A 14610-nucleotide genomic window follows, 5' to 3' on the forward strand; every position below is an offset into this window, starting at 1 on the left:
AACTGAGTGTTCTAACTCAAATAAGTTTCTAAACAGGAATGACCTAAGGGCCAAGAAGATGAAAACATAATCATAGTAATATCAGGACAAATTTTAAAAGGCATATATGACAAATAAAGCTAGAATAGTGATAAAGAAAAATAGAACTTCTCAAATTCTATACATGAGTGACATTTCTCTTACTAATTACAAACTGCTTTTTTATTATTGATTGTATTGTGTTGAGAATTAGGAAAGTAATCTGTTCAATCTTTCATTATGATCATAATTTACTTAAAAGACCTTTCAATTTCTCTTATGTTCTCTTTGCTTCATACAGAAAATGACATTAAATTTCACAAGTAGTACACTTCCTAATATCTTAATTTAGAAGAGCTTTTCTTCAATGATACCAATAAATCTCTGGGATTTAACGTTCAGCTAAATTGTCTCATTTTTTACTCCATTTAAGTTGTATTTTTATACATTTAATGTATGTTTCCACACATTCATGTTCAACAAACTTGACATTTACACTAACCAAAGTCAAGAAAACACAATATAATATATATCACATAAAAATGCAGAATATAAATTTATATATAAAAATTTCTCTTAAAGATCTACATACGTTCTTGTCACATCTTGTTCAATCATTGCTCGAAGCTCTTTATCCTGGAAAAATTTATTCCAAAGACTCTGAAATAAGAAAAAATAATTGTATGATACCAAGACTTCTACTAATACTTAAGGCTTATAAACTACAAAGTACTGCAAAGTACTGTACAAATATTGACTAATTAATCCTCAACATTCCTGGTAGACAGGAATATCAATATTTTATGGGAGATAAAGAATGTTGGTGACCAGCACAACATATCGGAGAAAGTCAGTTTGGATCAGAAATAAAAACATTCAAATTCCTGGATCCTTGTCCTAGACTCATGGCATATGCTCACTGGATGGCTGCAGGTTTGTGAGTCACTTGTTTGGGTTCCAGGAAGAATATTTGGTATGGCACAGTAAAGTCAAACTTATCAGAACCAGCAACTCGACTGAAAAATATTCAGTTGTTCACGCAAGGAAAAAGGTCTGTATCACTGGTCTGTACCGTACTTCTTCTATGGATGTAGGGACTTTAATTGGAAGCTGCTGCAATATCCATAAGAAATTGTTTGGGAGTAAGCTAGTTTGTTTTAGTGGAGGCAAAATCATATAAGGAGTGTATGATAATCAAATACCTATTATGAAAACAACATCATTCTAATCCACTCTGAAGACCAAGACTGGCCATTCTAAAAAAATTATGATAGGAAAAGCAAGAGTATTTAAAGCTCACTATCAAAATAAAAAATATTAAATAAAAGAATCTGAAGTAGGTTTCTTCTGTAGCTAAGGTTATGACCATTTTCATGCTCTCTCTTCTGTTTCCATGCTTTGTTTACAAATATACTGTAAAAGCTAACCAGAAAGAAGTCAGAAAGTGCTGTTAATTGTATGCTCCAGAAAAGTATTGGAAACTGTATTCTTTATTATAAAGGGATAATAGCTTGATCAAAATAGAGATGGAAGAAAATTATTATAGCAGCCTTCATGCAGGTTAGGTAAGTTTTCAAATAGCAGCAGCACCAGTGAATGAAATACAATACAGAGTCTGTACAATACTTCCACAATTTCTTGCCTTTCAGTAATTAATTATTTGCCATGGTGGCTTATGCTCCCAGAAAGAAAAGAGAAAGTAAATGAATGCTATCTATGGGGAGGGAAGTAAAATAACAAAAACCCATGTTAATTAGTTGCTATATCTGTGTTACAACTCGGTAAAAACCCGAAACTTCAAAAATATTAGTATCTTTGATAATGTCTTACATTCTGTGAGTACCATTCTAACTCACAACTCTTGTCATGCAGCTAGACCACATTTTGGAACTCCCCTGTCTCTGCTCCCACCCTGGGTCATCAGAACAGAGGAAACAAACAGAAGCTGCATTGCAAAGGGAAGGAAAAATCAGGACACAAAATGGGTGCAACATTAAGACACAGCAGAGGCTCAAAGGCACTTTGATCTTCAGTCCTATGGTCAGTGGCTTTGTTTTATAGATTAATCCCCTGCCACATATTCTGAGTTGTTAACCTTTGTTTGCTATATCTGAAAGACACCACAGGCAGAAAGCAGGTTGAGCCACTGTGTATAATCACAAACTACAGCAGAAATACTTTAAATCTTTTACAGTTGACACAACTTTCTGTCCAGCTGGATGCAAGAATAGTTTGATGATGTGCACAGTCGTAACAGCTGCAGAGCTCTCTCCTTCTAAATTAAATAAGGAGCACAGTACCACTCTAGAGATGAAGTATGGGCTTCTGTTTGTGGACAAAACAGGAGTAATATCACCAGAGATATCTGAGACAGTCTTTTCAGGTGTAAATCTCTTAAGTGCAGCCAAACGGCATTATTTTCATGGCATTAAGTTATTTTAAAAAACTGATAAAATAGAATTTTGATGGTAACAATGGTAACATAATTAACAGAAAAGCTTAAAGATATGTGCTATAATATACTTAAAAGCTTTTCAGGTATAACAAAATGCAGTAAAAAACAGTCCAAGGCTGAACAATCTTCCAGAGGAGGGTATTTCATTGTTCTGTTAACAGCATTCACTTCATATTGACTGTTTGAACACTCCTTAAACTAGAGACACTGAACACTCCTTAAACTAAAGCCATTTGATGTATAAAATGAAAACATACAGTGATAAAAAAGCATATCAGTTAATTATAGTCCAGCACCGATCTTTTGCTTACCACAACCTTCCCTGAATTAAGCCCTTAAAAATCAGAATATCAGCCTGGAAATGAGCATTTCCAGTTGTCCAGCAGAACCTGTGGAACAATTGCTAACACAAGTCAGTTTGGACATTTAGGAGGGAGATTTTAGCACCTGCCATTTTGCCTACTTCAGCAAGAACTCACTTGTGTCAGTATGAAGAAGATGAGAATTTTAGTAGAGTGTGTTGGCTTAACTTACCCCCTCGTCCTGAGAGAGTGGGTTGTTGATTATCAGATCTTGCTGTCCTGCTTTCCGAGGGTTTGTAATGTGCTAGATAAAAACAGAAAAAAAAATCAAATCCTCTCCTATGCTATAAGCTAATGTTATGCTGTAAGTGTCAATATCTATGCCAAAGTATGAGAACCTATTTTGTACCAACTTACAATTTCTTTGATCTTACTGTAAGAAGTTCTTAAGTCTGAAGTGGTTTTAATCCATTGACTTCTGTCTTGCGGTAGAACATCCAGAAATAACTATTAGCAAAACAAAATAAATTCATTAAGCTTCATCAGTTTTAAATAGCTTTTCATATAAATCCTACCAGACAGCATAAAACACCCCAGAAAGAAAGAGAAAGCAAAGAGGTATAAAATATTTCTGGTTTTAGTGCTTTTTAGTCCATAAATAAGTAGCTAGGAACAGCAGCAGTTCTATGGGTCAAAACTAAGAGTTTAAGTCAACTGAAGCCATGAACTCAAGCTTTGTAAACTGTTGGAGCTACAGTAAAGTTGATGGTGACTTCCAAGGCAGAAACAAAATGGAAAGATGTGAAAAAAAATATACAAAATTTGAAGCTATTTACGTAACACCAATGACCTAATGCAATGTGCTTAAAACGAACCACAAATGCAGGGCAGGAACTAAGCACCGAGGGATATACCCAATGTAAGAAATGAAACATGCTCTAGAATTCTGCAAGAAAGCTAAGAGAGGCAGTTTTGCAGACAGTCCTTGAGAATGCCTACATCTCAGTTTTTTCATGTCTCTTTGAAAAGGGTTGGAAAGAAACATGCAGTGCACAGTACTATTTAATTACATCTGAAGCAAGGAAAAACCCCAGTATTTTTTTGCTTTTTCAATGTTTTTATTTGCACATTGTAAAGTGTTAAGGAACAGTAATACTGACAAACAGAAGTACTGATAAACAAAAAATATTCCTAAATTACTAAAAAAAAATTTTAAATTTCAGTACTTAACAACAGAGCCCTAATGCATATTGGGACAAGCAAATAAACCCTGCCTTATTTCTAAAATAAAACTACTCCTTGATTTAATTAGTAGACAGAGAAGGACTTGATCTTTGTGTTAGTTCAGGGCTTTCAGTTATGGCCTCCTAATTTAGAGACTTAAAAAGAAGCAAACTGGTAAAACAGTGCAGGTGGCATATATTCACCAGGCTTACTGAATAAAGTATTTTCAGTAACTTTAAACTAGTTCAATGCTACATATATTTCAAATATCAAACTTTCTCTAATTCATATAGAAGGAGTATTTTAAATTTCTTTTTATAGGTCTCTGTGCCAAAATGATGGTTCAGAAATTCCAAGTGAGGTAATTTAAATGATCAGCATTAACACACAGTAACTCTACTAGAAAAAAATGTCTGTACTATCAGAGTTAGTGCACAGCAGAAGACTTGATGTCATTGCAAAAATTTGTTTGGACTTTATAGAGCTACCCCATATTACTTTGTTTTCTTTCTCTCTTCCTTCCCCTGCTACTTCAAAAAAAAAAAAAAACAAAAAAAAAACCAAAAAACTCCCCAGGAGCTGTTGTGCTTTTGGAAGACCTTGCTTCCCTCTTCATCCAGTCCTTACAAGAGGGATTGGTCTTCACTTTCTCATTTCACTGGGAAAACCAGCTAGCAGAAGCATCAGACTGATTTTAAAGCAGTCCCAAATTCCACAGAACCATAATTTTTTAGACTAACTTCCTATCTATTTCCAGTGCATGACTTCCCTGCACAGATACTGAGAGGAGAGATGGCTGTGTGGCACTCAATTCTAAACATATCACCAGCACAAAGATACACTTTCCTCGGATTCTTTTGCTATTACCTGCAATTCAGCTTTAAAGCAATTTGATGTGGTTAGCAAATGTCCAATGAATTATAAAAATGAGTAGGAAAACATTGGGATGAAGTCTCTTGGAAAATTCATGATTCTTTGCATCAGTAATCTTCCAGCGCATCAGGTAATGTGTTGATATATTGCAACCACAAACTGTAAATAAATATTTTCTCTTCTTACCTTCCAGCAAACACTACGGAACCTGCTGCTTCTCAGCTGCCCATTAATCCCCTTCAGCCGTATAGTTGCCAAGTAATTGTTGTTTACAAATAGTTCTTCCCATTCTTTACTGCAAAAGCAAAAGGAATGAACATTTAAACAACAAAAAGCTTTAGCTGATTTAAGGACTATATGACACTACACAATTTTGGATAAGCAGAGGATAGCAACTTTTTAAAATGTATATATTTAGTTGTGTACCACTTCTAAACGCATGGCTGTTTTTTTGGACACATTTCTTCTTTGGATTTAATGAATATGTAGATCGCTATAATTATGCCAGCTACTGAAATTCATAATGTCTATGGAGGCTATTCCATTTCCTCTAAAATGTTGGTACTGCAGTTCAGTGAATAAACAAGAAAAATGAATATTAATATAAGCACATTCATGTTTCAGCTGTAGACAAAGAAGTACCTATTCCAAAAAATATGCAACAGAAAAGTACACTGTTGACTGTATTAGCTCTTCACATGACGTATTTGCTTAAATGAACCTTCTTTTCTTCTTAATGTCAAGCTGGGCAGTTAAGCATCATAGAAGATGACTTTCTTTAACATTTAGTGCTATTTACTATTGAAATCACTCCTACTTCTTTCTACATGATCAGTTTTAAAATTTTAACAGGTGCTAGGAAATTTAAAAAAACATCAAAAAATTAAAAAGCCTCACTGTATAAACTGTTAAAGGCAAGCTTGAGTACCTTGCAGTACCTATGGCTGACTAGATAAACAACCTAAATATGCCTCCCAGGCATGCAGGCACCAGGGGCCTAACACCTGTGCCTCATTAATATACAAGTAAATCTGCTCTACTGGGAAACAATTGGAAATTAATTGTCCCAAACCATCTACTGAGTTTGAATAAAGGAATTAAACCTATATTTCCTGCAACTTCTACTGAAATGAATCTGAAGAACAGCTGAAGCGATCTGATAGTCTTAGTAGCCCACGACTTGCTCACAGACTTTCTGCAGCCACTTTAAAATACAAAGGGCAATTTCAAGGTAAGGAGCTGGGTTATGTGCAAGGAAATGTGTTTCAGATTTATTTTCAATGCATGTCCTTAAGGTGAACATCTCCTCCTCCCCCTGTCACATGGGAGACTATTACTTCTCCCTGGGAGACCAAATGAAACTAGGAAGAGGGAAACTACTATTATGACTCCAGGCTAAGATCTCACCACATTTAGTCTGCTAAGGAGGGTCACAGAGTGGGTTATACTAAATACCAGCAAACTCTGGTTTTCCAAATTGTCCTAAATATATGCAAGATGAAGTTAGATAGTTTTCAGCCTTTTAAGCTGAGTTGGGAGAGTGAGTTTTTTAAAACAGAATTGTAAGATATAGCTGCTGAGAACTGTAGAGGAATGGACTCGGCAAGCCAGGAAATTATGGTCGTCTTCCTCTGTGACAGGAGCAAGCTCATGATTCATGCTGAGACCAGAAGTCTTGTGTTTGTGAATGCACCACCTTTCAGCTAGGACCATATTTTTAAAGAAAGTGTTTACTTCTGGGTCTTGATTATTAAATACTTTGAAAAGCAAAGCTATTCCAGGTAAGAGCAAAGATGCTTACAGCAGTGTTAGACTGCAGGGTTTAGGGCTGCCTTTAGCTTCTCCCCAGCGCCAGTACCCCCAGGTGACCAAAAGAGCAGCAAGTCATTCCAGTGGTCTGGAGCAGCTTCCTTCATTCCTCTCACATCCCCCAGTCTCCAAGTCAGAAAGACTATCTGGTCATTTTTGTCTCCTTGTCTCCCACACATCCTCACCTTCTGCAGGGAGCTGCCTACGATTGTTTACCATGATTCTGTCTCCTTTAAATACAACGTATGGTATATAGCAGACACAGCTTGTGAAAAATCTGGGCCTTTCTTTCACAGCCACTTATACTTCAGTAAGTACAGTATATTATGGCTATCTGAATAACCCTCCTGTTTCTATCATGTATAATATTCTTCATTTGCCATTGTAAATTCTGTAGCATCATTGGCCATTATAACTGCTGCCAAGCTGCCTCCCTAAGGTAGCTATGTTTCAAGAGTGACACATTCCCCTGTGCACACAACAGGTCAGACTCTGAAGCTATTCACATTGTTCTGCAAGTGGATGACATTCCCACAATGTCTTTGAAAATGCCAGTGTGTCAGCTGAGTTAGCAAAAGGTTTCAACCAGTGCAACTGTGAAAAGAAAGAACAGAGAGGAAAGAAACTCTTCAGGTTATTTTTCTCACCAGCTGCTGGAAGTGATTGCTACACAGTAAGAAAGTAATTTCAACACTTCTGAAATTGTATTAGTGCAGATATTATGCCTTAAAAAAAAAAAAAAAAGTAATGCAATTCCAAACACGTTTTGAACCAAATTACTTTTAAAACCGCCAAAAGAAATTTGGCAAGATCATATCTCCTCTGCATTCCCTCTTGGCTGCTAGGATCACAAAAAAAGTTATAAGCAACTGAAAAAGAAATTACTTGGAAGCTGGAATCTGCCTCAGTTTTAGTAGAGCTGAATGATATTCAAAATCCTTTCTGAACAGCATTCACTAATTCATTTCTCAAGTATTTTGAATGAAGACTAATAAATTAAGCTTTACAATTCTAGAGACTTTTGATAGTGGCAACACTGTTTAATATGAACAAGCAATCAATTCTAAAAAGATAACATTTAAAATTATATAGCCCTATTATGTAAAATAGTATCTAAGAGCCTTGTTAACCCAGGATTGCAGAAAACCCACCGGTCAACATGAAATAAGCAATGAAGATTGGAACTCAAGTCTACCATATTCCATTTCCTTCACTGCAGTGAAGGACTTCAAAGAGCTAATAGGAACCACCTAAACTATGAATAAGTACATGCATTTACTTTTAATCAAGCTAGAAAATTAAATGCATGATCCTGTGTTATACCACCTGTAGACTGTACAATTAAAGGCAAATGTCAATGTTAATGTTTTCTGATTATTTTGTAAATATTTTTCATTTTAGATTCTTATTTGAGTATCCTGTGTAATGTAATACTGCACATGTTGTAAAGTCTTCGTAATAATAATAAATACATATAATATAAGACCTCGTCTTGGTTTGACACTAGTCCAATGCCAGGCACCCACCAAAGCTGCTCCCTCAACCTCCCATGCCACAGCTGGGCAGAGGAGAGAAAAAATTGATTTGAGTTGAGATAAGGACCAGAAGAAAACGCTTCAAGAGCAAAACAGCCTCAACTTAAAGTTGCAAAGTGAATTTACTACTGACAAGAGTCAGAGGAGGATAATGAGAAGAAAAAGAAGTAAAAGAAGCCATTTTCCCCCTAACCCCTCACTCCTTTGCACCAACAGCGCAGGGAGACAGGGCATGGGGGTTTGGTCAGTTTGTCAGGTTGTCATCAAGGTTTTATTCTGCTGCTTAGGGAGTCAAGTCTTTCCCCTGTGAGGCCATGGGGTCCCTCCCATGGGAGACAGTTCCCATGAACTGTTCTGGCATGGGTCCATGCTCACAAACAGCAGCCAAACTGCACCTGCTGCAAACATGAGTCCCTCCCATGGGCACACAGTCCTCCCAAAACTGCTGTGACATGGGTCACTCTTTCCACGGGGTGCAGACCTCCAAGGACAGGCTGCTCCAGCCTGGAAGCAGGGGCCCCTTCCCTCCACCAGGTCTTCCACTGGATCACAGCTTCTTCCAGGAATTCACCTGCTCTGGTGTGGGCACCTCCCCCACGGGCTGCAGGTGGATCTCTGCATCCCCTGTGGATCCCCATGGACTGCAGGGGCACAGCTACTTCACCATGGTCTCACCATGACCTGCAGAGGAATCTTAACCCTGATGCCTGGAGCATCTCCTGCCCTTCCGTCTCCACTGACCTTGGTGTCTCCATGTTGTTTTCCCTTACATGTTCTCTCCTCCTTCTCTTCTCTGACTATAAGAAAAACTGTGCGTGCACCACTTTGATTTTCTTCTTAAATATGTTATCACAGAAGGGTAACCAACATCTCTAACTGGCCCAGCTTTGGCCAGCAGCATGCCCATCTTTAGAGCCATCAGGGATTGGCTCTGCTGGACATGGTGGAAGCTTCCAGCAGTTTCTCACAGAACCCACCTTTATGGCCCCCCTGCTACCAATAATCAGGCTGTGCCAAACCAACACAGACCTGAATGAGAAAGAAATTATTGGAGTAATAGTTCTTTAAGAAACTTAATTTCATATGTTATTTCTGCAATAGCTGTCCAATGTAAAGTATCTACTGGCACGAGTTAGGGAGAGTTGCATTACTTCAAAGCAGGAAAAGTACTTAATATGAATGAAAGAAAAAGCGGGCAAATCAATGAAGGGATTAATTCTGCAGGATTTGTTCATAGTTCTCATCTGTTCCTTTCCATCTTTTGAAACATGCACTTGTGTCATAACCACAAGAGTTAAAATCTCTCTGCCAAAGAATTGTATACTGGGGTCTGCTCTAAGACACACACTTTCTTTCTTATGAGGTTGATCTCTGAGCAAACCATATATAGAAGTCTATTTTTCCTTTTTTTCAACAGGACATGATTTGTGGATATGATTCTTGTTAAGGCAATTACAAGCATCAGATTTTCAGATACAAAAGCTTGAAGTCTGGAACAGAAATGTTCCTCTCAGTTGACTGTTAGTAGAGATCACAACAAGCAGGACTTTACACCAGAAAGTCTAAGTAAAATTCTGCATGCACTTGGATAGCATTCTTGAAAAGGTATGTGAATCTCTAAGGTCTAACATCTTAGTAAAAGTCACTGGAATCCCACTATTGCTCAGCTATAGAGGAACAAGCAACTATAAACTCTTTCAGAATGCACAACATCAATAATCCAACAATATTCCTAGGAAATAACTCAAATTCAAATAGTTCCAAGAGCTTTACTGAGGCAACATTGAGCTTGTGCATGTTGGGGAGAGGTAACAAAGACTTTCCTCCACTGATAGGCAGAAGCAGAACACCTGCCTCTGGCTCTGCTGCTAATTTTCAATCTCCAGCATAATGGTAAACCCAATACATCAAGCATAGATATGCAGAAGAATGCAATGGTAGCTTATTAAAGCTCCATACAAAGTACATACTCTGTTCAGAAGAGGAAGAAATACAGTTGAGGGAGACTGGTATAGCACAAACAGCAACCACTGCTACTTAGCTTCTGCATTTACTGATTTAGAGGATAAAGCTGGGGAAATGTATGAATGCAGATCCTGCCAAAGTCTAAAACTAGCGTAAGAAGTATTTTCATACCATCATGTTCAGACAACACAAAAACTCTGTGGAAGACACTAAAACTCATAGAGATGTAAAAATGTGAAGAACCACATGGAACTACAATCTATGTCACTGAAAAAGGGCAAAAGATTCAGTTCTGGGACTGCAGGGGCTCAGATCTACCAGGTAAATATTACTGTCCATAACTGATGTTCAGGTGAAACTGCAGTTAACAAAGAAACCAGTAACTACTGGGTCATCAGATAGTGTGTATCATTATTTTGTCTATTGCTGTTACAACAGCATTTAGATAACAGAGAATATTCCTCAGTCTGTGGAAGAATACTGCTATACTACTAAAACATTTGCATACATATTTAGGATTTCAATCAAAATCTCAAGCTTATTCCATCCTCTAGACCAATATTAAAGGATAAAATGGATAGCTTCAGAGAGATCCAAAGAAAAGTCTTGAGCAGCGCTGCTAGTATTGGCAAAATCATCTTAAAACAGTCGCATGTGTGCTTCTAGAAAAGCCAATTTCACATTTTTATACTGGTTCTCATCTTCAGAATGTGCTTTTTAAAATGTTGAGACCCAAACTCGGCTCCTCAGGGGCACTCAATGAAGCAACAGGCTACTGAACAGGCCATCAGAAAGAAAACTGATTCTCAAATTTTTGTGTCATATGTTTTGCAATATGAGATCTTTATTGATAGGAACATCAAGTACCTATATTTAAATATTTAAATAGAGGCAACAATTCCTTTCAAACATACTGCATAAATCCAAGAAACATGGATAGTTTGTATTATTTATTATGTCATAAAATCAACAGTTGAGAAAAAAGTAAGGCAACTTTCAGGAATGTAATAAAGACAGAGTTAATTCTATAAAAACAGAGGAAAAACCCAATTGAAAGGTAGTATAAAGTAATAAGTAGAGTTTCTAAAAAATATTTCTGAAACACACAGATTTCTATTTGCTACCCTGAAAATCCACTTGACAGCTTTAATGTGAAGGCTTATCAGTCTGTTTGGAAAATACATGTATTTTCCTCTGTTTCTCAAAGTCCTGCCTCAGGATACGTGGCAGAGCTAACAGCCATGTAAGTGTGAATATGCATGGCTGTGTTGCTGGGAGGCTGAACATTCAAAGGGCAGATTTTTCTAAACAGTTCAGGTTTCATCTACTTTTGGCTGACATTCAGTTAAAAAGGTTTGTGTGAAGAAAGGTAAAATCACTTTCTTAAGGCAAACATTCCAGCAAATAAAGTTATTAGTTAGCTATGCTCTTTAAGCTACCAGTGTGTGCAGTACAGTTCAGGGAACTGAAATAAGGCTGCACTGGCAGCAGATGCTCTGCCAGCACCATTCCTCATAGCACTAGGTCTGATGCAGAACCCTAAGATACCTTTCTCCATATTCCAAACTGTCTACTTTGCTTGGCGGTTCTCAGCCAAAGAGCCAAGTTTGGTCTTTGGAAAGCACATCATTTCCAACCCTTTACCTGTTCAGCTTTCACAGAATAATTCTTGTTACAGCCATTTTGAAGTCTAAATTTCACCAGCGCATTTTCCTCTACTCATTACCTTCGCATACATTTAAAGAATGGTGAAAAAAAAATGTAGATATGATGTTGAACTATTTTTATTTTTGCATTGTAACTGAGTTTGACAGTTGCAGGCTCAAAGCTTTCTAGTTGAAAACCCCCAATAACTTTGAAATCCTTTGCATGCACATGTAGAGCGTTTACTTCCTACTTCTCGGGACGACAGGTTCCCTTCTCCTGTTTTACCCTTCTACTCATACCCACAGCTAGGCAGAGCTCTGTGAATTGTGTGTGTTCACAAGCATGCAGCCTTGTTATACAAACATGCATTCATTAAGGAAAAGAAAAGGTAAGAGCTTCCTGCAGGACACAACAGAAGTTAAAGGCTACAGCTCTACAAATCATCCAACTAAAAACCACATGTAATAGAGTCTCCTGATACTCAGTTGGAATCTCATCTGCTTCTGTTTGTGCCCATTAGCTCTGATCTTGTTGCTGGGTATCACTGAAAAGAGCCTGTCTCTGTGTCCCTTCTACCCTTCACTTAGATACTCACAGATTTCAAAAAGATGCTCTGAGCCTTCTCTTTTCCAGGCTGAACATTCCCACCTCTCTCAGTCTTTCCTCACAGAAGAGCTGCTCCAGTTCCTTCACCATCTTAGCAGCCCTTTTCTGGGCACTCTTCAGTACGCCCATGTCTTTCTTCTACAGGGGAGCCCAGCACTGGACACAGCATTCCAGGTATGGATTACAGGGAAGGATTACTAACTCTGATCTGCCGGCAGCACTGCTCCTAATGCATCCCAGGATGCTATTAGCTTTCTTTGCTGCAAAGGAGCACTGGTGACTCATGTTCAATTTGATGCCTACCAGGACCCCCAGGTCCTTTTTCCAGCCCCCAGCATATTACCTGCTTCTCCATCTTCCCTGGGGCCAAGGTGTAGCTAACTGGCCCATCTCCCTGCATCCTCCTCCTTAGCCTTTTTGAAAATTCCCCCCTGTCCTCAGTCACATCTCCCAATTGCCATGAACGTCTGAAGGTTATTGAGAGTGAAAAAGTAAAATAATTTCATAATGAAAATCACTTTAAACATTAGTAAGGGAAAGTATGGCATGAGTTGATTGTGGTGTCAGTGGTATATATGATGATTTTCAAGTACAACAAAATAAATTAAGAGTGAACTAAAATTTTCACTTGCATTCCATGGATTTTAGAAATTACCATTCTCTCTTCCATGGTCTCTCTTCACAATCTGGGTCCTTCATTCTTGCAGCCAATCCACAAAAAAAGTATTCTACCAACAAAAGGTGTTGGTAACTCAATCCTTCCTTTCTGATTCTCTGTCAAAAGCATCTCAAGCTTTAAGTAAATGTCTTAAATTTGCTTTTTCCTATTACATTGCATTAAACTAGAAAGCAAGTCCATATTGCCATTTCTATGTCTTTAGAAAGTAGTATAATTTTCACTGGAAAAGTTTAAAAAAATCCAAAATTTATATGTGTTGAAATGTTTGCATCTTAGAAAGAGTATACTGAATATAGGTTTTCAGTTCCTTAATGACAATTTATTCTTCCTTGTCTTATGACATGATTCGCCAGTTCCTGAGGACAACAGGCAAGGAATGCAGCAAGGATCAGCTTCTTCAGGAAGGAAGAAGTAAATAACAGAAATCTGACAAGACAGAGATGGAAATTATGTAAGTCTCCTTAAAAGGAAAAAAAAAAGGAATGTAATTTTAAAAGAATTCATAGAAAATCAGAAATATTCTAAGCTTTTAATAGGAATGATAGTGATCTTCCAGGTTTTGGAGTAAAAAGAACTTGTTGGAGGAAACCTGTGATCAGTGCAAAAAGTCACCTTCTCTTGCTGGAAAAATGAGATTTGCAAGATGGAATTCCTAACAGCATCACAAACACTGACAAAATGAGAGTACTGGCACAGACTACCACATCCAGAGAAAGATTCTTAGCACATTATGAACATGATCTTTCAGAAAATCAAGGAGAGAGTTTACATGCTCCCAGACAAAATTAACTCACGCTGAAAAGGCCTCTTTGCACATAAATGGCATCAACTGGAACAGTGTCTAGCAAATGGTTTAGGATAAGACAAAATAAACATGGATGCCAGTTTTACTACTTCTTTGTGGAAAGAGAGAAAGGATGCAAGCATTGTGAATTCTCCTTGTGGAGTAGAGTGAAGCGGCAGTGAAAATTTCACTGCATTGCCTTCTGTGCCCAATTTTTCTTATTTCAAAATAACTGAAAAACCCACAGAAACAAGCTGGTTCTTTACATCTCTTGATTATGTGTGGACATACAGTGAACAAAATCAGGAAAAATAAGACCACAACTGCACAGGAGTGGCTTAAAATTAAAACAATGAAGTAACATTGTCTGTGTATGAACAAGACTAGATAGGCTTGTGTAGATGGAAAAGGGCTGCTTCCTAATAGACTAAGACAAAATTTTCCTTAAGGTGGAGGTATGTAAATTGCACACATCTTCATAGTATGTTTAACATGTCAGGACAGGGTCTATGTAGCCACTTCTGGCTCAACTGCCAACAAAAGTTAAAAGGGCAACCCAAGTGGTTTCAGCACCACTTTTGGAAGCGGGAAGAACCAAGGAGGAACAGCCTTGCCGTCTTTCTTCTGTATGCTCAGTGTCTGCAGTTGGCTGGCACACAAGAAACGCCTCAGCCAGCAGGACCACATTGCCTTTTTGCATCAAGGAAGGAAAC

At 37.7% G+C, this 14610-nt stretch overlaps 1 protein-coding gene across 6 annotated transcripts in view; it reads right to left on the bottom strand.

The window, feature by feature from the left end:
• The window catches only part of TBC1D5 (TBC1 domain family member 5), a 317972-nt gene that overhangs the window by 138007 nt on the left and 165355 nt on the right, over positions 1–14610 (bottom strand). For all 6 annotated transcript variants that reach the window (XM_053978144.1, XM_053978285.1, XM_053978212.1 and 3 more), the window contains 4 exons: positions 5059–5167; positions 3193–3282; positions 3008–3079; positions 611–678 (listed from right to left, as the gene is read on the bottom strand). In XM_053978144.1, coding sequence (XP_053834119.1) covers positions 611–678; positions 3008–3079; positions 3193–3282; positions 5059–5167 — 339 coding nt within the window. The remainder of the gene's footprint in view (positions 1–610; positions 679–3007; positions 3080–3192; positions 3283–5058; positions 5168–14610) is intronic.

The sequence above is a fragment of the Vidua macroura genome, chromosome 1 (assembly GCF_024509145.1).
Source record: "Vidua macroura isolate BioBank_ID:100142 chromosome 1, ASM2450914v1, whole genome shotgun sequence".
NCBI lineage: Eukaryota > Metazoa > Chordata > Aves > Passeriformes > Viduidae > Vidua > Vidua macroura.